The sequence below is a fragment of the Lissotriton vulgaris genome, chromosome 1_2, assembly GCF_964263255.1.
Source record: "Lissotriton vulgaris chromosome 1_2, aLisVul1.2, whole genome shotgun sequence".
In the NCBI taxonomy this organism is placed as follows: domain Eukaryota; kingdom Metazoa; phylum Chordata; class Amphibia; order Caudata; family Salamandridae; genus Lissotriton; species Lissotriton vulgaris.
Window position 1 is genome coordinate 223,447,008 of NC_141686.1, and position 26,015 is coordinate 223,473,022.

Here is a 26,015-nt window from a genome sequence, read left to right on the forward strand (position 1 = left end):
AAACAGAGTACATGATGTGAGAAGGTTCTGGTCCAGTCAGATGAAGTGTGGGAATGAAATGGCAGTTGGAACAGTAGGAGTTCACAAAAAAATAATTGTGGAGTTTCTGTGCTCTTGAATCACTAGCAATGATTGGTGGATTCAGATAGTTGAAAACTGAAAGTTAGGGTGTATGGTTATGTTGTGTGAAAGAAGCAATTTGAATGGTTTAAAAAAAGTCACCAAAAGCAAAAATACCCTGTATAGGCTGCTGTATTGACAGGTCAAACATCCTTGCTGAGTTAATTTGCAACATTGTAAGATAAACTTTTGAACCTTAGAGTTCAGTTAGGAGGGAGTTGCTATGGTAACAGATAGAAAGGTTTGAGAGGGGGATGGGTGTTGGTTTGAAAATAGTGAGGGAAGAGTTTTCATTGGTTGAATTAAGGCATATGTGTACAAAGATAGAGATTTTCTATGCCAGTCTTGGTTTCAGTGTATTGAGAGCACACCTTTTCCTCTGCTAAAGAAAAATTGGTGTGTGTGTCTGACACTGTTTTCAATCTCCAAAAGCATTTCTAAAGGTAAGTAATGATTCATTTAATTTAGATAGAGATTTATTTTCTCTATGGAGAATATTTGGAAGCAGATAGTTATGTTTTAGAAGTGAAATTGTATGTTAGTATATAAGTCCTGCGCAGTGTTTTTTACATGTTATTTAAAAATCGATTTTGGGTGCAAATGAATGGTATTTTTATTTGGCTTTTTTTATGATTGCCATGTGCAGTTGATGCATGACTTTAAACATGGGTAATAAGTGATGCACTGGTGGCGCCAGGCTTTTATAAATGAGGCTCTGATTTTGTTTGATGATATTGAGTGGTTTTAGTTAGGTTCTGTGCAGTGTTCCTTACATGTTATTGAAAAATCGATTTTTGGGTACAATTGATTGGTATATGTATTTGGCCCTTATTTATGAATGCCATGTGCAGCTGATGCATGACTTTAAACATGGGTAATAAGTGACGCACTGGTGGCGCAAGGCTTTCATAAATAAGGCCCTGACTTTGTTTGATGATATTGAGTGGTTGTACTTAGGTTCTGTGCAGTGTTCCTTACATGTTATTCAAAAATCGATTTTTGGGTGCAATTGATTGGTATATGTATTTGGCCCTTATTTATGAATGCCATGTGCAGCTGATGCATGACTTTAAACATGGGTAATAAGTGACGCACTGGTGGCGCAAGGCTTTCATAAATAAGGCCCTGACTTTGTTTGATGATTTTGATTGGTTGTACATAGGTTCTGCGCTGTGTTGCTTACATGTTATTGAAAAATCGATTTTTGGGTGCAATTGATTAGTATATGTATTTTGCCCTAATTTATGATTGCCATGTGCAACTGATGCATGACTTTAAACATGGGTAATAAGTGACGCACTGGTGGCGCAAGGCTTTCATAAATAAGGCCTGACTTTGTTTGATGATATTGAGTGGTTGTACTTAGGTTCTGTGCAGTGTTCCTTACATGTTATTCAAAAATCGATTTTTGGGTGCAATTGATTGGTATATGTATTTGGCCCTTATTTATGATTGCCATGTGCAGCTGATGCATGACTTTAAACATGGGTAATAAGTGACGCACTGGTGGCGCAAGGCTTTCATAAATAAGGCCCTGACTTTGTTTGATGATATTGATTGGTTGTACTTAGGTTCTGCGCCGTGTTCCTTACATGTTATTGAAAAATCGATTTTTGGGTGCAATTGATTAGTATATGTATTTTGCCCTAATTTATGATTGCCATGTGCAACTGATGCATGACTTTAAACATGGGTAATAAGTGACGCACTGGTGGCGCAAGGCTTTCATAAATAAGGCCTGACTTTGTTTGATGATATTGAGTGGTTGTACTTAGGTTCTGTGCAGTGTTCCTTACATGTTATTCAAAAATCGATTTTTGGGTGCAATTGATTGGTATATGTATTTGGCCCTTATTTATGATTGCCATGTGCAGCTGATGCATGACTTTAAACATGGGTAATAAGTGATGCACTGGTGGTGCAAGGCTTTCATAAATAAGGCTCTGACTTTGTTTGATGATATTGATTGGTTGTACATAGGTTCTACACAGTGCTTCTTACATGTTAAACAAAAATCGATTTTTGGGTGCAATTGATTGGTATATGTATTTGGCCCTTATTTATGAATGCCATGTGCAGCTGATGCATGACTTTAAACATGGGTAATAAGTGACGCACTGGTGGCGCAAGGCTTTCATAAATAAGGCCCTGACTTTGTTTGATGATATTGATTGGTTGTACTTAGGTTCTGCGCCGTGTTTCTTACATGTTATTGAAAAATCGATTTTTGGGTGCAATTGATTAGTATATGTATTTTGCCCTAATTTATGATTGCCATGTGCAACTGATGCATGACTTTAAACATGGGTAATAAGTGACGCACTGGTGGCGCAAGGCTTTCATAAATAAGGCCTGACTTTGTTTGATGATATTGAGTGGTTGTACTTAGGTTCTGTGCAGTGTTCCTTACATGTTATTCAAAAATCGATTTTTGGGTGCAATTGATTGGTATATGTATTTGGCCCTTATTTATGAATGCCATGTGCAGCTGATGCATGACTTTAAACATGGGTAATAAGTGACGCACTGGTGGCGCAAGGCTTTCATAAATAAGGCCCTGACTTTGTTTGATGATATTGAGTGGTTGTACTTAGGTTCTGTGCCGTGTTCCTTACATGTTATTCAAAAATCGATTTTTGGGTGCAATTGATTGGTATATGTATTTGGCCCTTATTTATGAATGCCATGTGCAGCTGATGCATGACTTTAAACATGGGTAATAAGTGACGCACTGGTGGCGCAAGGCTTTCATAAATAAGGCCCTGACTTTGTTTGATGATATTGATTGGTTGTACATAGGTTCTGCGCCGTGTTCCTTACATGTTATTGAAAAATCGATTTTTGGGTGCAATTGATTAGTATATGTATTTTGCCCTAATTTATGATTGCCATGTGCAACTGATGCATGACTTTAAACATGGGTAATAAGTGACGCACTGGTGGCGCAAGGCTTTCATAAATAAGGCCTGACTTTGTTTGATGATATTGAGTGGTTGTACTTAGGTTCTGTGCAGTGTTCCTTACATGTTATTCAAAAATCGATTTTTGGGTGCAATTGATTGGTATATGTATTTGGCCCTTATTTATGATTGCCATGTGCAGCTGATGCATGACTTTAAACATGGGTAATAAGTGACGCACTGGTGGTGCAAGGCTTTCATAAATAAGGCTCTGACTTTGTTTGATGATATTGATTGGTTGTATATAGGTTCTGCACAGTGCTTCTTACATGTTAAACAAAAATCGATTTTTGGGTGCAATTGATTGGTATATGTATTTGGCCCTTATTTATGAATGCCATGTGCAGCTGATGCATGACTTTAAACATGGGTAATAAGTGACGCACTGGTGGCGCAAGGCTTTCATAAATAAGGCCTGACTTTGTTTGATGATATTGAGTGGTTGTACTTAGGTTCTGCACAGTGCTTCTTACATGTTAAACAAAAATCGATTTTTGGGTGCAATTGATTGGTATATGTATGTGGCCCTTATTTATGATTGCCATGTGCAGCTGATGCATGACTTTAAACATGGGTAATAAGTGACGCACTGGTGGTGCAAGGCTTTCATAAATAAGGCTCTGACTTTGTTTGATGATATTGATTGGTTGTATATAGGTTCTGCACAGTGCTTCTTACATGTTAAACAAAAATCGATTTTTGGGTGCAATTGATTGGTATATGTATTTGGCTCTTATTTATGAATGCCATGTGCAGCTGATGCATGACTTTAAACATGGGTAATAAGTGACGCACTGGTGGCGCAAGGCTTTCATAAATAAGGCCCTGACTTTGTTTGATGATATTGATTGGTTGTACTTAGGTTCTGCACAGTGCTTCTTACATGTTATTGAAAAATCGATTTTTGGGTGCAATTGATTGGTATATGTATTTGGTCCTTATTTATGATTGCCATGTGCAGCTGATGCATGACTTTCAACATGGGTAATACGTGACGCACTGGTGGCGCAAGGCTTTCATAAATAAGGCCCTGACTTTGTTTGATGATATTGAGTGGTTGTACTTAGGTTTTGCGCAGTGTTTCTTACATGTTATTGAAAAATCGATTTTGGGGTGCAATTGATTGGTATATGTATTTGGCCCTTATTTATGATTGCCATGTGCAACTGATGCATGACTTTAAACATGGGTAATAAGTGACGCACTGGTGGTGCAAGGCTTTCATAAATAAGGCTCTGACTTTGTTTGATGATATTGATTGGTTGTACATAGGTTCTGCACAGTGCTTCTTACATGTTAAACAAAAATCGATTTTTGGGTGCAATTGATTGGTATATGTATTTGGCCCTTATTTATGAATGCCATGTGCAGCTGATGCATGACTTTAAACATGGGTAATAAGTGACGCACTGGTGGCGCAAGGCTTTCATAAATAAGGCCCTGACTTTGTTTGATGATATTGATTGGTTGTACTTAGGTTCTGCGCCGTGTTTCTTACATGTTATTGAAAAATCGATTTTTGGGTGCAATTGATTAGTATATGTATTTTGCCCTAATTTATGATTGCCATGTGCAACTGATGCATGACTTTAAACATGGGTAATAAGTGACGCACTGGTGGCGCAAGGCTTTCATAAATAAGGCCCTGACTTTGTTTGATGATATTGATTGGTTGTACTTAGGTTCTGCGCCGTGTTCCTTACATGTTATTGAAAAATCGATTTTTGGGTGCAATTGATTGGTATATGTATTTGGTCCTTATTTATGATTGCCATGTGCAGCCGATGCATGACTTTCAACATGGGTAATACGTGACGCACTGGTGGCGCAAGGCTTTCATAAATAAGGCCCTGACTTTGTTTGATGATATTGAGTGGTTGTACTTAGGTTTTGCGCAGTGTTTCTTACATGTTATTGAAAAATCGATTTTTGGGTGCAATTGATTGGTATTTGCATTTGGCCCTTATTTATGAATGCCATGTGCAGCTGATGCTTGACTTTAAACATGGGTAATAAGTGACGCACTGGTGGCGCAAGGCCTTTAAAAATAAAGCCATGAGTTGCTATTGTATAAACTTAAATATGTTGCAATTTATTGTTTATATTGTTTGCTTTTTAACATTACTTTGTTGTTTGCTAATAGTGGTCTTTCATGTGTTTTTTTAACAGAACAACAGATTCAAATCAACTTCTGAAAAGCAAGCAAAAATGCCTTCAAGGCAAAGAAATATCAAAAATACCATACGGAAAAGGAGAACATCAACAACAGAGTTTATGGAATCCTCTTCAACAACTACTTCAAAAAACACCAGAAAAGCTTCTGGTAAGCCAATTAAGTCTTTTCTTCGTAACATATGTCGTAGGAAAAAAAATGAAATTGCTAATGTGAATATACAGAAAAAGTCAACAAATCTAAAAAGGAAAGAGAAGCCCACAAAAAATGTTTCCATTGGACCAGGAGAGAAGAGAATGGTTAGCAATAGAAGAGTAAATGTTTTTAGGGACATTCGTAGGCGAATGTTTCGCAATAGGGTAGTTTTAAATTTGCTAAAAAATGAAAAGAAAAGTAAACTAAAAGCTGCTTTTTACAAGAAAAAGAAAAGTGTAGAAAAGATTGTTGATCAGGCTTTTGAAGTTAAGAAAAAATTATTTATTTTAATAATCAATAGAATTAGGATACTTAATAAGGCAATGGATGTTTTCAAATCGAACAGTAGATGGAAAAGAATTATTAATCGGAGTAATTTTTGTGAAGTATTTTCTGGTGAATGGATGCATAGTTCAAGTTCTGAGCCTTTTTTTAATGAGGAGAGTTACTTTCAGGAAAATGATTTGGTGCATGCGGTTGACACCAGTGGTCGTGCCTATGAGGTGAAAGATAGTTGTGTGATGGAAAAAGAGAAACTTGTACCTAGAGATGCAGAAGAGGTGTTAGCTGATGAAGTTTTAGGGAGACGTACTAAGGGTCCAGTGTACACATGGAAATGCAGTAGTATTTGTAGTGTGCGACAGGAATCAATTGATTTGCTTCGAAATTTCTTACGTACATATAGTAAAAAAAGTCTCAAACAAAAAATGAAGATCCTGCAAGAGTTAGATCCTTGCAGAGTGAGAGAAAGCACAGGTTTGCAAGGGCATTCACTAGCATGTCTTTCTAGAAAAGTTTGTCGGAGTGTTTTTCATCATTTTAGGATGTTAGCAGTGCATCATAATAACGTAAGGAAATTAGTGAGGAAGTTGTATTATGCAAAAAGTCCTGCACTTAAGCTTAAACAGTTAAATAGTGCTCTTTTGCATGGATCTGAAGTGGATGTGAAGACTATTTGTGAAGAAATTGAGTTTTGTTATTTTGGGAACAAAGAGGACAGTGTAGAAATAGATATAGTAATGGATGGTAATGTAGAAGATAATGGACAAATTTCAAGTATTGAAAAGTTTGATGAGGAAATTATCAAGTTTAAGGTGAAATCAAGTGAGAGGCCTAATGTAACTTGTGTGTGTTGTCGACGGACTCATTATAAAATTCAGACTAGGTTAGTTGATTTATATGCAAAAAGTGAATTGGAAAATAATAGTGAATGGGAGGATTTTGTAAGTTATTTGTTGGTGGAGAATTCTTTTGATTTGAGTTTGGATCAGCGTATTTGCACTTATTGTTTGAAAAAATTAAATGAAAATAGAATGCCTGCAAGAGCAGTTTATAATAATCTTCAGTTGATAGATATTCCTTCTGAATTGATGGATCTAAATACTTATGAATCTATTTTGATTCAATGTGTCCATCCTTTTCAGGCTATTGTACGCATGGAGCCTAAGACAGGGAAATTGCCTCCATCAGATTTACTGAGAGGATTAAAGGGAAGAGTTGTTTATTTGCCTCTAGATGTAAAGAAAAATATTAATACAATTGGTGTAGAAAGAGTAGAAGAAGATCCTTTAGTTATTCTAGTTAATGGGGTTCCAACAAAGAGTAAGAAAATTTGGCAAGATTTAGTGGATGTTAAAAAAGTCAAGAAGGCAACGTTGTATTTAGTTAAAAACAATGAGTACTACAAACATGTAAGTGTTGGAGTTGAGGAAACAGCTACAGAAGAAGATAGTGATTCTTCAGTTGGTCAAATTGAAAAAGTTGATGTGTCTAGAACTGAAGAAATATATGAACATTATACTGTTCATCCTTTACATTCCAAAGAAGTAATGGGAAATGCAATTGACTTGTTTCAAATGAAGGCAGCAAAAGGAAGTCCCATTAGTGTATGGGAAGAAAGTTTGGAAGCTCGTTGTTTTCCACAATTATTTCCAACAGGTTGTGGTGGACGATATGATGATCGACCAGTTCAAATTCCTGCAGCTGAATACCGGACTCTAAGATTATATGCAGAAGATCCAAGGTTTCGTCAATGCATTCCATATTTATTTCATCTACTGTTTGAAAGTGATTTGTCTGGGCTTTCTTATGCAGTTAATCATATATTAAAAAGTGGACCTCATTTGCAAAATGTATGTGCAAGGGACTTTATGGAGAAAGTTAATCTGCAAGACAGTATTTTGGAATCTCAGCTAATCAATCTCATGGCATGTCAACGTGGAACCAATGAGTATTGGTTTCGTCGTCATGGAGAATTGAAATGTATGCTAAGAAACTTAGGAACTCCTACATGGTTCCTCACTCTTAGCTGTGCTGAGTATGCATGGGACGATTTACTTCAATTTCTACGAGAGGCAAATGAAAACATACCAAATATAGAATTGAAAACACCAGGAGAACTGTGTTCTTTAGATCCAGTGAATGTTTGCAGATATTTTAATCATAGATTTGAAGCTATGATGTCTTTTATTACCAACAAAAAAAATCCTCCCCTTGGAGAGGTTTTGGATTTCTTTTGGAGGAAGGAATATCAAGCGAGAGGTGCTCCTCATATACATATGTTGTTGTGGATTAAAGATGCACCCAAATTTGGATCAGATTCAGATGAAACAGTGATGAGTTTCATTGAAGAGTATTCAACATGTGCTGTTCCAAAATCTACTGAAGAAAACAATTTAAGGCAACAAGTTTTACGTTTTCAATCTCATCGTTGTGGAAAGTACTGTCGTCGAAAATTTAAAAACAAGGAAAAGTACTACACGAAATGTCGTTTTGCATTTCCTCGACCAGTGATTTCTAAGGGAAGAGTAAATAATTTGATGTCATCTCTACGACATACTGTGACGAGAAAATCTCCCAAAAACACATATAATTTGAAAAGAAATGAAGAATCTAAGTACATCAACGATTACAACCCAGTGATTTTATCCATGTGGAATGCTAACATGGATATTCAGTTCGTTGCTGACAACTCTATTGCTGTGGCTCGATATGTGACATCTTACATCACCAAAAAAGAAAAGACAGAACTGAAGGAAATGTGGGAGGACATTTCACATGAAAAGAGTCTAAGCAAGAAATTATACAGTTTCAGTCTGAAGATGTTGTCACATCGAGAAATTGGAGCATATGAATGTTCTGATCGGTTATCATCAGCAAGTCTCTATGCCAAATCAAGAACAATCATTTGGGTGAGTCTTGGTCTTGCTGCCACACGAAACCGAGTTTTGAAATCTGTACAAGAAATTGAATATTTGGCGGAAAAAGAACCAAACAGTACAGATATTTTGAAGACAAATATGTTGGATACATACTATCCAAATAGAAGTACTCACCTTGAGAACATATGTTTGTATGAAGTTCTTCAAAACTACAGTTATAAGAGGAACATCACAGAAGATATCAATAATGGAAAATATGCACTCATTGGCTATGAAGGATGTCTAGTGAAGCAGAAAAAAGGCCATTTGATTAATCATCGAAAATTGAGTTGTGAAGTTCCAGACAAAAGAGAATTTTACTACTTAGCTCTTTTGCAACTCTTTAAGCCATGGCGTACAGAAGAGGAACTACTTGGAGATTTTCTCTGTTATGAAGACTCTTTTAATGCAACTAAGGATACCATAGAATGTCCTATTTTTCTAAATTATCTGCAAATGTTGAATGAAGAAATGGAGCAAGAAACCACAATTGCTGAAGAGATAGCTAGAAACAGTTCTCAAGATAGTCAGAGTTCTACTTCATTGAGCCAGGATCCACTAGGAGGACCAATTATCCAAAATGAAGCTGCCACTGCCATGGATGAGGTGGAAAGAGCTATGGAACAAGCTCAAGAGGATGGAGTTAACTTAGAAGATTTGGTAACGCAACTAAACATTGAGCAGAAAAAGATATATGATGAAGTCACAGAGCAGATTGAACATGGATTCAGACATGAGAAAAAAGAGTGCTCATGTATATTATTTGACCCTGTCCGACTGTATGTAAGTGGAGAAGCGGGGACAGGAAAAAGTTTTCTAATTAAAGCCGTTGCAAGTTATCTGCAGAAAAGGACTGATTCACCACTGTCTTGTGTTGTAACTGCTCCAACTGGTCTGGCAGCACATAACATTAAAGGGATTACTCTACATCGTTTATTGATGCTGCCAGTTGAACATGATAATAAATTGCATTACAACAAGCTATCTGGAGATGCGTGTTCTGAAGTTTCAAGAGTCTTGAAGAAAATGAAACTTCTTATCATAGATGAAGTAAGCATGGTCTCAAATCTAATGCTTGCTTTTGTGCATTTGAGAATGCAAGAAATTCTTAAAACAGACTATGATGTGTTATTTGGAGGAAAACACATTATTGTTTTTGGAGATCTATTGCAGTTGACTCCAGTAAAAGGACAACCAGTGTTTAAAATGCTCACGCATGAAGATACCAGGAAGTCCCTTGGAAGCATTGGAAATGTTAATATATGGCTAAATTTTAAATATGCTGAACTGCTTCAAAATATGCGACAGGCCAAGGATGAAGATTATAAAAATATTCTACAAGATGTAAGAATTGGAAAAATGACTGAGAAAGGTAAAAAAGCTTTGCATAGTCGATTAATTTCAAATTTGTATCCAAATGACAACATTCTTCCAGAGAATATTTTTAAAAAAATGACTGAGAAGAAATCTGGGATATGTTTGATGCCAACTCTGCAAGAATGTTCCATCTTCAACCAAAAAATGTTAGACTTAGAAAATGAAGAGATTGTGAAATTAGAAGCAATAGATAAAATAGAGCATATGGGTGCAACAATTGTTTTGTCAGAAAATTTGAAAATTAAATTGCATTCATTGGAGAAAAGTATTTCAAAAACAGCTGGTTTTGAAAAGACTCTGAATGTGTGTTTAAATTGTCGTATCATTTTGAGAAGGAATTTAAATGTTGAAAGCGGTCTGGTAAATGGAGCAATGGGTTATGTTGTTGATTTTGTGAATTACAGAAATAGAGATGGAATTGAATTTTTAAAAATAAAATTTGATGGCATTGAACAAGTACAACAAATAAGTCGTTGTTCTGCTAGATTTTTACTTGTAAAAGACTTATATGTTCGCCGAAAACAGTTTCCTGTTTGTTTGGCGTATGCAGTGACAATTCATAAATCTCAAGGTTTAAGTGTAGATAGTGCATTGGTGAACATTGGAAGATCTGTGTTTAAAGAGGGTATGGCATATGTGGCATTATCTCGAGTCAGAACTTTATCAGGATTGTATTTGATTGCGTGTGATGAGACAAAAATTTGTGCAGATCTAGATTGTGTTAAAGAATACAATAGGTTAAGAAGAGAGTATGCTCCACATTTGCCTCAATATCCTCTGTTTGAAAAACGTGTGGTAGGCCGAAAAAGAAGAAATGAGGATAATTGTAGTGAGGTAGTTGCAAAAAGACAAAAAGTAGAGAAAACTGTAATTGAAAACAGGAAGAAAAAGAATTGTGGAGAAAATGTTGTTGGATTTCAGTTTGAAAACAGTTCTGGTGTCAACTGCTATGCTAATGTAGTGGTTAATGTTGTTTTTTTTCTTAAAAGTTTACAAGAACAGATTGTTGAAAATCGGGATCAAAGATTGTGTGGTTTATTGAATTCTGTGTTTCAGAAATGTAGCAGTGTTACAGCACAAATAGAAAGTGTAACAGAAATTCGAAATATTTTAGATTTGTGTTCTGGTCAAGATAAATTTTCACAGAACATTCAGCAGGATTGTCAGGAATTTTTAATGTATATGTTTGGTGTTTTGGAAGATGAAGGTGTAGATGTAGATAATCTTTTCAGTCTTTCTTATCAATGGCAGCATGACTGCCACAATTGTAGTTTATCAAGTACTACTACAATAGACACTGAAAGATTTATATATTTGACTTTACCAGACTGTAAATCAGTGTCTTTTAAAAATCTAGTTAAAGCAGCAGATCATAATATGGTGTGTACCCAATGTAACTGTACAATGCTGTCCACATTATTTATACAAAGGTATGGGCAGTATATCATTTTAGTTTTCCAACGATGTAGACCTGATGGAACTAAATTGACAACTTCTATCAAAAATTTTGTGGCTTCTCAGTTATCAATTTCTGGAAGGACCTTTACAACTGAAGCTATTATTTATCATGATGGACCTTCGACCACCTCAGGACATTATACATGCTACTTAAAATCTGAAAATGGATGGAGTTACTGCAATGATTGTCATTTAACTTATAAACAACGTTTGCCTTATGACTCTACAAATTCTTATCTAGTGTTTTTAAAACCAAAGTTTTAGTAAAGGGAATTGGCCTTTGAAGACGGGAATAGTTAATAAAAGTTAGTTAGTTAGTTAGTTAATCTAATATTTGAAATTATTTATCTCATGTAGATACTTTAAGTGGATCTCAAAGTAAAAAATACTGATATATCTGACACAAATTGGCCGTGAGGAAAATGTAAGATATGATGTTGTTAGATCTTTTTTCATAGGAAGTTGATGAAATCGAAGTTATAGAGCACAGGAGACTTTTTTCACCAAAAGGACCTTCACTATCTGCAATCTTATGTAGATACTTTAAGTGGATCTGAAAGTAAAAAATACCGATATATCTGACACAAATTGGCCGTGAGGATTGTGTATGGTATGATGTTTTTAGATCTTTTTTCATAGGAAGTCGATGAAATGGAACTTATAAGGAACAGCAGACTTTTTTTCTACCAAAAGGACCTTCACTATCTTCTACTTGGCCTCATGGAAAAGTAAGTGAATCAAAGATTAGTGTACATATATGAGATGTATGTTTGAATGGGTTTTTTTAAACACAATCTTTTAGATTGTGTTTTTTTTTTCCCGCTGTTATATGATGAAGACTTTGAACTCACTAATTTAAGTGGAATTCAATATATTCTGAGAACAGCAAAAATAAATAATGTAACATATTGTAGAAGTTATTGTGTTGTTTGCTTTATGTAATTTATATTGTGTTCACATTATTATGCACTCATTTTCTTCTTCACCCTTATTTACCTCTCTTTACTAATTTACACTCTTTTTTCATTGCTGTTTCTTTACTGTACTTCATTCACAACTTCTTAATGTAATAAGAACTATCTGCATTTCCTCAGTTCCTTCCACCACTTTTTATCTTTTTTATATTCACTTAGTACCACTGCTTTAGTTTCCTAACCCTCTTTCTCTTTCTCCATTTTTTTTTCTTTCACACTCATTGTACTGTAGTTCAGTTAGTTCTTCCTTTTGTCTTTCTTTTACTCTCTCTCTTCTTTCTCTCTATTACTCCCCATGTGTTGCCCTTATTCACTTATATGTACCCTGTTTCACCCCTCTTTACTTATATTCACTGATATTTACTTTCCCTCAATCACTGCTATTCTTTTCCTCTGATTCCGTCACTACCTGTCATTCTCATACTTATCTGTCCTTCTTTTTACTTTCAATATCCATTTATATTCTCCCTTAACCTCTACTTTAGTGTTCTTCCTATTTCTTCTTTCTTTTGCTCCCTTATTCATTTTTCTTTTCTCAGTTACTTCCTTTTAAACTTTTTATCTGTCTTACTATCTATTACACAGTCACTCCTTCATTTTTTTTTTCTTTTTTTTTTGTTAGTGCGCTGACGGTACGCGCACGGGTGCGCGCACCGGAAGCGCACCAAAGTGAAATATAAAAAAAAAATATTTTAAATTAAAAATATTATCTCAATATACATTATAGTGTTCATTTTTACAAAAACATACTTTAGCAATTCACTAAAAAACACATAGGTATGAGTCTGTATAGAAAGTTAGGAATTAGCATTAAAAAAACCTATGAAATTCACTGAAAAAACCATAGGTTTCACACCAGTTATAGTTAGGAATTAGCATTTAAAAAACCTATGAAATTCACTGAAAAAACCATAGGTTTCACACCAGTTATAGTTAGGAATTAGCATTTAAAAAACCTATTAAATTCACTGAAAAAACCATAGGTTTCACACCAGTTATAGTTAGCTGGAAATTTTACTGATATAAAACCATTGAAATTCCCACGTTATAGTTAGTCGGACTCACTATAACTTGCGCGTACAATGCACTGCTGATGACATCACTCATGACATCACTGATGAGATCATCCTTGTGACAGAGTGACAGACCTAATTTCAGTGTAATGTAACGCTTGAAACACATATTCAAAAATAGAAACAAACATTTTCAAAAAAATGGAGATACCCAAACCAGTAACAACAACCAATTCAGTAATTCCACCATCTATATACACATCCACTCATTCACCAACAGTTCTATATAGTCACTCATATATACTCACTCATCATATGTAGTGATACACCTACACATCCTGTTACACATCAGCAATCATCCAAAAGTTACTCACACACATACTCACACATGCAAATAAACTATTGAACATCCATTTATTTGCATATACATTTATACACACACTGCCACCTTACTTCTAAGGAAACTTACCCATACTTACTCTCTTAAACAATCACTTATAGAAACACATACTTATTTACACAGGAACTCCTACAATCTCTCACTATATATACTATACTCACTTATATACATCAATACTCACATATACTAGATTAAAACATATGTCGTTACTAATGAAGACACTAGTGAGACAGTCATTCACTCACTAACACACACATATATACACTCATCCACCCATACAGTCCTGCACATATGCTGTCTTCAAAACACATACAAACAGTGAGTCAGTCACCAACCCCATGCAGCCACTTATACACAAAGAGAAACACTGATACAAACATTTAAATATTTAAACAATACTCGCTAATATATGTATTCACTAAGATACACTTAATAAGCCAGTTACCCAACCAATTTTTTTTAAAAAAACATCCATTTACACACTTATTTAAACATTTATTCTTCCATCGACCTTTACAAATACATATATAAAACAAATTTATTTTTCAGAAAGACACACATTCACTGGATGGTCTCATCAGTGATGTCATGAGTGATGTCATCAGCAGTGCATTGTACGCGCAAGTTATAGTGAGTCCGACTAACTATAACGTGGGAATTTCAATGGTTTTATATCAGTAAAATTTCCAGCTAACTATAACTGGTGTGAAACCTATGGTTTTTTCAGTGAATTTAATAGGTTTTTTAAATGCTAATTCCTAACTATAACTGGTGTGAAACCTATGGTTTTTTCAGTGAATATATATATATATATATATTCCATATATAGTTATAAGCGCTAACTATATATCGCGCACCCGCAATCCACTGCTGATGATGTCACATATTACATCATTCATGACATGGTTAGTGACATCACTGATGACATCACTGATGACATCTCAAATGACATCACTGATGACATCACTGATTACAACATCCAGTGACTGTATGTTTCTGTAAAGTTAAAACATGTTTTACATATTGAAGAATGAGTGCATGTATAAGTGTCTGGATGAAGGATTTACTAGGTGCATGACTGACTGATTGAGTGAGTGATTAAATGTGTCTCACTGAGTGCATGGGTTAGTGACTAAACTGTTTTAATTTGTGCATCATTATATCTGTTGTTCTACAAACTGCTGCATATGTTGATCAGTAGCTATATGAGTAACTGTATGGGTTATTGATTGGTTGTCCAAGTATTTGTATGGGAAACTGAGTGTGTGTGTATGGGTGGCTGGGAGGTGTGTGACTCTGTACATAGATGTGTGAGTAGTTGATTCACTATATGTATAGATTCAAAACTGCATGTGGAAACAGCTGTATGGGCGGTTGACTGTGCATGAGTGTATTAGTGAGTGAATGGATATCTCAGTGCTACATGTCAAATTAAGTACATATGTAAAACACAGTACATGTGAGAGTTGACATCTATAAATAACTGTGCATAAGAGCTAGTGAATGTGTGAGTGGCTGTATGGATCATTGTGAACATGTATCAGAGATTGTATAAGAGAGTAAAGTAAATATGTGTTAGTATATGTTTGAATAAGTAAGGTGTGTATAACTGTATAGTTGAGAAAATGGAGGTGTGATTAATTTTTGGCATAACTGACTAGGTGTGTGAGTAACTCCATGGATGAGTGACTGTCTGTTTACACTGATTGTATCTAAGGTTATATTAGAGTCTGAAGAGGTTCATGGTATTATCACATGAATGATATCATCAGTGATGTGATCAGTCATGTCAAATGAGATGTTATCAGTGATGTCATCAGTGATGTCATTTGAGATGTCATCAGTGATGTCATCAGTGATGTCACTAACCATGTCATGAATGATGTAATATGTGACATCATCAGCAGTGGATTGCGGGTGCGCGATATATAGTTAGCGCTTATAACTATATATGGAATTTCAATGGTTTTATGCGAGTAAAATAAGGTTTTCTAAATGCAAATCCCTAACTATATATGGCCTACAACCAATGGTTTTTTCATTGAATTTTCAAGGTTTTGTAAATGCAAATTCCTAACTATATATGGAGTATAACCTATGGTTTTTTCTGTGAATTTCAATGTTTTTTTAATAGCAAATATCAAAAGCTGTCAAATGTCAAGTACGTGATAGGTAAAAACGTTTTCGTGTTTATGCACGCTGATGTGCTTTGAACGCTGCCCCCCCCCACTCCCCTCTTTTCTCTTAGTAGTACTCTCTCTTTGCAGATAGTGAACGGTAGTTAACTCAGACCTTTACCCCTGTTGTAATCCGTCGTACCTGCTTGTCTCTCCATTTGATTGATTATTATCCAAGCATTTACTGTTTTACAATTGGTTCTCTTTGGATCATTCTCTATTTACAAACAAGCACAAAGTCGCAATACTCTGTTTAGTCTTTGCAGATAGTGAAAAATCGTGTAAAAAAATAAAAGTAATCGAGCAAAATCAGTAGACCACTAATTCGATCTCTTTTTGACCTCGGTAAAATACAAACATTAGGAATAACCCTTCATGAGAAATACGAAAATAGTGAAATGAACTGAGCTCCACACCATGAGGGCTGCAAAACAGCTCGACTCCGCCACCCACACCGCCCAAAATAACGGCAAACCCTATGCAAATATTATAAATATACACAACACACCAGCAAAGAAACAGAGTAAAACATTTTATTAAATAACTATTTACATAACTATTTTATACTTTTTATTGCCCGATCCGGCTAGCTCAATCGATCGAGCATGAAACTCATGTAGAATGATGGCTTCAGATTTTCCACATACGGTGTAGTGGCGCGAACTGGCAGGGGGCGTTTGGATTCTACCCCTTCTCCAAATAAGATTTTCATACGTGAATGTTCGTTCATGCTTTTTGTCCCTGACTTGCTTCCATGTCACTGCCTTACATAAATGGCATAAGTCCTGGTTGTAGAGTGCCATACTTCAGAGTTCTAAGCAGCTCTTGTAACACTGTTTAAACCTTATTTGCACCTGCTGCAGCTTCACTATTCAAAGTAAGTGGGGTCCATTTGTGGACCTGACTGCATTGGAAAACAATGTGATACGGTGCCTCCCTAAACCGCTTGACGGAGGCCCCCGAGGGGCGGTGAGATGGCGCGGACTGAGAGGGGGCGCTTGGCTCCTGCCCCCTCCCCAAGTCGTGTTGCCCTGGTGAGGCCTGAGATCGCCCCCGGCATAGGCGGCCGGCTCCCGGGGTCCGGCGGAATTTTTTCCCTTTTGAAGAATCTTTCATTCTGGACCTTTTCCCACAATCCGTTTCACCTGAAGACACGCTGTCGTAGGGCGCCCCTTTACCGTTTTAGTTGCCATTCCGCCCGCTTTTGGTACTCTGTGCCTCTTCCGCCATTCAGCTGTTTACCGCTCGCTCTTGCGACTACAACGTCTCGCTCACCATGTAGTTGAGTTGCTCCCGCTCTTAAGATTTGACCGAACTTTTTGGACTGCTGAAAGCGGTTGTATTCCGACCGCTGGTTGGTGGAGACATTTTGACTATATTCTGCAACTGCATTGTCGCGTAATGCGTCATATGACGCGACGCGTTAGCGCACCCGGAAGTGCTCCGGTGCGCAAGGCGCAGCTTCCCGGAAACGATCCAGAGCGCGCCGCGCAGCGCGTAACGTAAGCATAACAGGTCATGTGACTTGTTAATAAAACTTTTCATTGGTTCATTTTACTTTTCTTTTCCTAATTATGTAAGACTAGGTCATGTGACCTAAAAATAACACTTTTCATTGGATTAAAACATTTTTTTTCCCCAAACGATGAAAGCCCCACCTTGTTTCTGGATGTTTCAGACTGAAGCTGGCGTCACCATGAGAGCACCACCATCTCGTAGCTCCGTCGTGGCCATTCCGCAAGCAATCATGGCAGCCGCTCCCCACCGGAAGCCTGCGGGAGTCGAGGGCCCCCAAGACTTTTGTACAATCTTCAAGGCTGAGGGGACGCTTTCGAGAATGGAACCCAAGCCCTGGCAGACAAGCGTCCGAGTTCCAAGGTGTCCCAGGGCCATTTTGCTGGACCAGGCCCAAATCCGAAGAGCCGGCCTCCATTTTAAGAGTCCTGTGGCAGCCGCCTATCGCTGCACCGCAAGAGTGGGAGCAACTCAACTACATGGTGAGCGAGACGCTGTAGCCGTAAGAGCGGGCGCTAAACAGCTGAACGGCGGAAAAAGCACAGTGTAGCAAAAGCGGGCGGAATGGCGACTGAAACGATAAAGGGGCGCCCCACTACAGCAGACAAGCCTCCGCCATGTGCTTCAAAACTGCATATGTATCTCGTGATATCAAGGTTGGGCAACCAGTACAGAACAAGCAGTTACGAGTCCCATTTACACCGGCGCCATTTTGGGCGCGGCCGGGCAGGTCCAGGATCTACTGAAACATGAAAAAATGAGGCTGACGTCTCTGAAGCAGTTGACGAACAGCAGGACATAGCAAATAAACATGAACTCTCTAAAGCTGTTAACTCACTGCAGGACAAAACAAGTGAACCTGAAACCTCTGGAATAATTGTCGCTCAAAAGAACAACACACAAAACTCTGTAGAGCCTGAAGAAAAAAAAACAGAAGGGCACTGTAGTTTCAGACACACTTAACACTAATGACTAAACAAAGATATCGTCTGTTTATAAAGCAGTTATCATCTTGACAGAATTGACAAAGAAGTGTACAGACACCAATGCATCAGCATTCTCGGAGATAACATCTTAAGAAACAAAGAAAGACCTGTTCACTCTTGACACCCCAGGTGCTGTGTATATTGCACTATAGTGCTGCATCGAGAAAACGGACAACCCTATTGATGTGGATTTTTCATTATTGATTATTGTAAAGAAATTGCGACTCCCCCCTTTAGCAGATTAGCTAAATGTTTGCGTAATTTAGGCATAAAAGTTATATTATTGTTGATGTTGTTGTTATCGTTATAGTTCTGGTTAATTTCAAAAAATGGTTAAATATATTTACAGTTTTTGTTGCGTTCGTTATATTTAAATGTTAATAAAGTTTTAAAATGTAACTGTCTTGGAGTACTATATTTTTTTTAAAAATCGGGTGAATGGGGCCTTGAATCGGGTTATTGTCATGTGTGGGCTTTGCAAGTGTACTGCTACAAGATCGGACATTTCAAACTCAAATGCACGTTCTTTTTCTTACCTTTCCGAAGCATGGAGCGCAATAGCAGGCAGAGAAAGGGTGATGCACGTGTTGAACACTGCCTGGCCTGCAAATTGCTGGCAGTGCCCCCCCGCCCGCTCCTGAAAGAGGGCACACACACACCGCCGCCCCGAGTACTTCACAAATCTTTAAAAGACCATGCGCTTGTTCAATGGGAAGTGGATAACATGGCTAAGAGCATTTGCTGGATAATGCATGAATATCGCTGACTTTTCAACGATATTCATGCATTGCGGCCGTTTTTTATCGCATTTGCGATAAACCTTGCTAATAGCAAGGTTTATGTGCGATAAAATTCGCCGATGTGCGGCGATAATTTTTGTCTCTAAACTAGTTAGAGACAAAAATTACCGCTAGTTGTTGGTAATATGCCCCCGGGTTTTTCCTTGCAGGAATCGGGAAGCGAAAGACTAGCACTGAAATCAGTAGTCTCACGCCTGAATCGGGAGGGTTGGCATGTCTGGATACTCTACAGCTGGGGCCATAAACTACATCCGCAGGGCTAGGTGATAGCCTAGGTCCGGCCTGGACAATCGGACACAGAGGAAGAGGAGTGTCAGAGGATGCGGTAGTGAATAGGGTGAAAGGGAGGTGTCGAGCGGGCACAGGGTGTGATTCTCAGAGAAGAGCAGCGCAGATGGGGGAAGTATATGGCCCATGCATGAGAGAGAGAGCGGGGGTGACCATTGCGTGGGGGAGATGCGTGCGAGGGTGGGGAGCCATGCTGAGAATCGGCGGCGTGCAGAGAGTGGCCCTGGTCAAGGCATCTAAAATGGCTGCCGTGCACGACAAAATTGTGGCATTGGACAAAACGCAAGATGGCGCAGACAATGTTTATCAATAAGGATTCATTTATAACAAAATATTTACTCGCAGTGACAAAATGGTGGTCAACACTTCCTGATTTCCATCGAATCGAACGTTAACAAACGTCACGCAGCAAAAAAAAAAAAAAAAAAAAAAAAAAGCTCACGCACAGAGCAGTTTTTAACCATATTATCCAATGGAAGGTGGATAACACGGCTAAGAGCATTTGCTGGATAATGCATGAATATCGCTGACTTTTCAACGATATTCATGCATTGTGGCCGATGTGCGGCGATAATTTTTGTCTCTAAACAATTAAAACGAAGCACAAAATGGCGAATTCCCGTTTCGCTACCAGTTTGCGGCCCAGTTCGCGGCCCGTGAAGCGCTTCTACCGTGAAAAATCATTTTTTTTTTCTTTTCCCCACGGGACCCTTTAATAACCCCAACAACATTCCTAGTGGGGTCAAGAGGGGGATACCTTGCCCCCTTTCATTAAATTCCCCTTTCGTTTTTCACCTCTTCTTCTCTCTCGATCCTAACGAGAGACAAGATGGCGGCCGCTCCGGACTGTCACGCAGCAAAAAAAAAAAAAGCTCACGCACAGCCGCTGGAAGAGATGTATCAACATATATCAGCCTCCTCAGCCACCCTCAGGAAACATAGGGGATTAGGATACGTCTCCCGCACCCCCTTATACCTAGTAATTTAATTAACGAAGCACAAAATGGCGAATTCCCGTTTTGCTACCAGTTTGCGGCCCAGTTCGCGGCCCGTGAAGCGCTTCTACCGTGAAAAATCATTTTTTTTTTCTTTTCCCCACGGGACCCTTTAATAACCCCAACAACATTCCTAGGGGGTCAAGAGGGGGATACCTTGCCCCCTTTCATTAAATTCCCCTTTCGTTTTTCACCTCTTCTTCTCTCTCGATCCTACCGAGAGACAAGATGGCGGCCGCTCCGGACTGTTTAGAATGTTGACAGACACCGGAGAGCCAATCAGCTTTCTGCGCGCAAAGTTCCGAAACGCGAAAAGTAAGCGGACCGGATCGCTGCCCGGAGCGCTGTTACAGATATATATCTTGATTTAAATGGTAATTTCTCAAAATCCACTGAAGCACATATATTGAGACCTAGCAAAGGCACATCGGGCTAACAGTCCCTACAATTTTGCCAAGTTTCGTGAAAATCCATTCAGCCGTTCGGCCTAAAAGTGAGTCCAACCGCCCTATGGAAATTAACATGGGAAAAACGTGTTTTGGGACCCCCCTTTTTTCTCGGCCCCCCCTTGACGACCCCCCCCCAAATTTTCAGGGGCTGCTCAGAAACAGAATGTGCCATTTTCCTGAAAATTTCAGCCGATTCCGTCCACAAACGCTAAAGTTATTAGACATAGAATTTTCAGAAATGCCATAGGGAAAAAATCCTAACTATATATCCCAAAACGCCTTTTTCCCATGTTAATTTCCATAGGGCGGTTGGACTCACTTTTAGCCCGAATGGCTGAATGGATTTTCACGAAACTTGGCAAAATTGTAGGGACTGTTAGCCTGATGTGCCTTTGCTAGGTCTCAATATATGTGCTTCAGTGGATTTTGAGAAATTAACGTTTAAATCAAGATATATATCTGTAACAGCGCTCCGGGCAGCGATCCGGTTAGCGAACCTTTCGCGTATCGGAACTTTGCGATGCGAAGCTGATTGGCCCTCCGGTGTCTGTCAACATTCTAAACAGTCCGGAGCGGCCGCCATCTTGTCTCTCGGTAGGATCGAGAGACAAGAGGAGGCCAAAACAAAGGGGGAAATTACCATAAGGGGGCATAGTAGATCCTCGTTGACCCCCTAGGTTTTATGTGGAGGTTTTAAAAGGGCCTAGGAGGGTCCAAAAAAAAAAAAAAAAATTTTTTTTTGCGTGGTAAGCGCCAAGTTCGCGAACCGGAAAGCGTTCTGGGCAGCGAACTTTATGGATAAAAGAATGAAAGACTTTTCTAATACTGTATGTTAATTATTTGTTGGTTTTGTTGATTATTTTTTAATTTTTTTATTTTTTAAGCAATTATTTATTATTGTGATTGTGTTTCAAAATTTATTAACATTTCTAACATTTAACTAGTTTATGAATTACATATAAAAATGATTAAAGACTCAAACAATTTTTTAATATTACATACAATTTTATTTTTCGGATTGTTTTTCAAAATTTAATACAACGTCTAGCATTTCACTGTCTGATATGTGTTCTTGTTCAGTGAACATAAGTTCCAACATTTGACCGTCATCATAATGAAGTAAATGATCCACAGATTCTACACATTGAACTAATTCATGGTCCCGTGATTCATCCATGAAATCTGAGTCATCATTGTCCTCAATAACTTTTTCTGTGTTGTTCTCCAGAACAATTTCGAAGGAAACATTTTGCTCACCTTCCATTTTATTGCTGTAATTTGCATAAAAAATAAATATATCAGTAGAGATAGGGCACTGTTGGGTTTAAGTTCAGACAGGCACTTGTGAGTTTATAACAGAGAAGTAATCTATGGGCACTGTATGGTTTCAGGCGTGAAGTAGTACTATTAAAAAGTGCCTGTGAAGAAGCCTAAGTAAATTCATAATTATACCACAGAAACCTAAATCAGTCCATAATTATAATAAAGAAGCCTTTCTCAATGTCTAACTCTTACAGAGGGATAGTATATAACTATCTGAAAAAGTTTACCATATTTACTTATAGTGCACAATATACTTCAGTTTTAAAAATAACAACTTACCTTTAGAAACAAGTTGATGTTATTAGTGATATTCTAAATGATATATACAACAACAAGTAGTAGTCAAAATGGCTGTGTTTCCTTCTCTTCCTTTAAATATATTCAGGTATATAACCAATCAAATGTCAGGTAATAAAAGTAGAAAATGAAAGTAACATTTTCATTGGTTGTCAATTCCAACACTTCAGATGTGTTTTGTGAAGTAATTTACCTCACGGTACTTAGAGAGGTCTACAGGCTTCATGGCTAAATGGAATTTCAATCAAATTTGTGAAAATGAAAGGGATTGTTATGTAGTATGAGCTAATCTATATTTGGTGAGAGTGACTCTAGTCGTTTTTCTGTAAATTACTTTCCCACCTTTTTTTTGGACCGCTTTCCGGGAAGCGGCCCGGTTCGCGAACCTTAAGCGTCACGGGAGTCCACCATTTTGTGTTTCGGTCGCATTAAGATACAAGATGGAGGGCAAATAATGTTTAGAATGGGTAGAAGGGGTCATGGTAGACTTACCTTGACCCTCTAGGTTTTCTGAGGGTGGCTGAGGAGGTTTATATGTGCGGAAAAAAACATTTTTTTTAAAAATTCCGCGAGGTTAGCTTTCGGTTCGCGAACCGGGTAGCGCCCCGGGGAGCGAATTTTGTGGGAAATTAATGAAAAAAGTTAGAAAAAAATAATAATTGTGAGTGATCAGATGAAGGGTAGCTCTGAGAAGAGCTTTTGGGTTTATGGTACATTTAGGTACTTATAAGTAGGTACCAATGCACAGTCTTAAATTCAGAATGAAAATTCTGTTGCCCTCATCTGAGAAGTGAACTCCATCTCCTCTGTAGATATCTTGCATGTAGTAACGCAAGTTATTGTTGTACAGAGAGCCCATTCCATGGTCTCTCATGAAAGCTGAAACAGATTTGTTTACATGCTTCCTCGCTTTCTCAATTTGTGGACAAAATTGGTTGGACCACCTCCATTTCTGTCTTTGGCATATATTGGAATATACCAAGGCAGTTTGAGGAAAAAGTGCCATTAATTGCTCAAAGGTGTCCTTTAAAAGCATTTCCAGACCTACCCCTGTCAAAGTGCCCAAATCATTACCTCCACAGTGCACAATTAACAGGTCAGGTTTTGGCAAATGCATAAAGGTTTTCACCAATGGTATCAATTGGTGACATTTTAATCCTCTTTGGCCCAACCACTTAATTTCCACATCTTGTAAATTGAGGTTAGGTAAATTTCTGTTTTCAGCATACCTTTGAGCCCAGTGGATGTAACTATGTCCAACAATCCAGACCTTAAACATGGTGGCAGAAGGTTGTTCTGCAGTCAGATGAAGTGTGGTAATGAAAGGGCAGTTGAAACAGTAGGAGTTTGTAAAGAAAAAAAACTGTGGTTTTCAATGCTAATGAATCATTAGCAGTGATTGGTGCATTTCCATTTCTGAAAACAGAAAGTTAGGGTGCATGGATGTGTTCTTTGAAAGATGTAATTTGAATGGTCAAGGAAGAAACATTTAATGAAATATTGCACTGGATACGCAGGTGCACTGAGAGTTCAGAGTTCAATTGAAACATTGTTGTGTGAATTTGCAAACATGAGAGGTCTTCCAGGAGGTGGTTGCTATGGAAACAAGGCAGACAGGGCAGAGGGGGGAAGGGTTTTGATTTGAAAAAAGTGAGGGAAGAGGTATGATTGGCTAATATGAGAGATATGTGAAATGAATATCTGTATTTCTGTGCTTTCAATAGCTGCAGCCTTTGGAGTGCATCCTTTTTCTTCTGCTGAAGACAATTTGGTGTATTTCTTAGACTGTTTTGAAAACTCAAAAAATATTTGCTAAGGTGAGAAAAAATTTATTTAATTTAGATAGAGAATAGTATGATTTAAGGAGAAAATGATGAAGAAAGCTGTGTTTTTAAAATGTGGTTTTGTCTCTAGTGATATAGTAATAGAATTAGTTTCATAGAGAAATTGTAACTGCATATTTGGTGTAACATTCTGGCATGCAGTAACACAAGTTATTGTGGTACATGGAGCCCATTCCATGGTCTGTTATGTAAGCTGAAACAGATATGTTGCTTTTAAAAACGATTTAAGAAATCAATTACATTTCTGGATATGTACTGCTAGAGCTTCATAGGTTGTTTTGAGCCATATTTATAAGGTATTTGAGTGTCTAAGATGTTATGTTTTCCTTTTAAAATGTAAAGTGTTCCTCATGGGGCAAGTGTCTTGTAAATACGCTCCCACTTGTGCTTGGCAAATTTAGATTTTGATTATGGGAGTTACCTAGCCATGTTAATAGTGTCCCAAAAATGGTGCTAGGGAATTGCAGAAAACACTTTCATGTGTCTCAAGGACATTTTTAGTCATTTCTTCATGAATGCAGGTATACAATTGATTTATATGCTGTGTTTAAAAACGAATTTTGAAATCAATTAAATTTCAGGATATGTACTGTTAGAGCTTCATAGGTTGTTTGGGGTCATATTTAGAAGGCATTTTAGTGTCTTTGATGTTATTTTTCCCTTTTTAAATGGAAAGCGTTCCTCATGGGGCCCTGAGCAGTTCTTAGCCATGTTATTTAATAGGAAGTGGATAACATGGCTAAGAGCATTTGCTGGAAAATGCATGAATATCGCGGACTTTTCTGCGATGTTATGTTTACCTTTTTAAATGGAAAGCGTTCCTCTTGGGGCAAGTGTCTTGTAAATACGCTCCCACTTGCGCTTGGCAAATTTAGATTTTGATTATGGGAGTTACCTAGCCATGTTAATAGTGTCTCAAAAATGGTGCTAGGGCATTCCAGAAAACACTTTCATGTGTCTCAAGGACATTTTTAGTCATTTCTTCATGAATGCAGGTATACAATTGATTTATATGCTGTGTTTAAAAATGAATTTTGAAATCAATTAAATTTCAGGATATGTACTGTTAGAGCTTCATAGGTTGTTTGGGGTCATATTTAGAAGGCATTTTAGTGTCTTTGATGTTATTTTTCCCTTTTTAAATGGAAAGCGTTCCTCATGGGGCCCTGAGCAGTTCTTAGCCATGTTATTTAATAGGAAGTGGATAACATGGCTAAGAGCATTTGCTGGAAAATGCATGAATATCGCTGACTTTTCTGCGATATTCATGTATTGCGGCCGTTTTTTTTCGCATTTGCGAGCAGTTCTTAGCCATGTTATCCAATGGGAGGTGGATAACATGGCTAAGAGCATTTGCTTCAAAGGTTGTTTGGGGTTATACACCATTTTTGGGAAATTATTAACATGCCTGTCTAACTCCCATAATCAAAATCTAAATTTGCCAACCGCAGGTGGGAGCGTATTTACAATA

At 37.7% G+C, this 26,015-nt stretch overlaps 1 protein-coding gene across 1 annotated transcript in view; it reads left to right on the top strand.

Annotated features, from left to right (window-relative positions):
- The first annotated feature begins 458 nt into the window (after positions 1-458).
- LOC147735080 (uncharacterized) overlaps positions 459-26,015 on the top strand; it is a 112,623-nt gene continuing 87,066 nt past the window's right edge. Inside the window, exons 1-2 of the mRNA XM_086952605.1 lie at positions 459-563; positions 5,250-10,020. Of these exons, the coding sequence (XP_086808731.1) occupies positions 5,289-10,020 (4,732 nt within the window). The 5' untranslated portion in view covers positions 459-563; positions 5,250-5,288. The remainder of the gene's footprint in view (positions 564-5,249; positions 10,021-26,015) is intronic.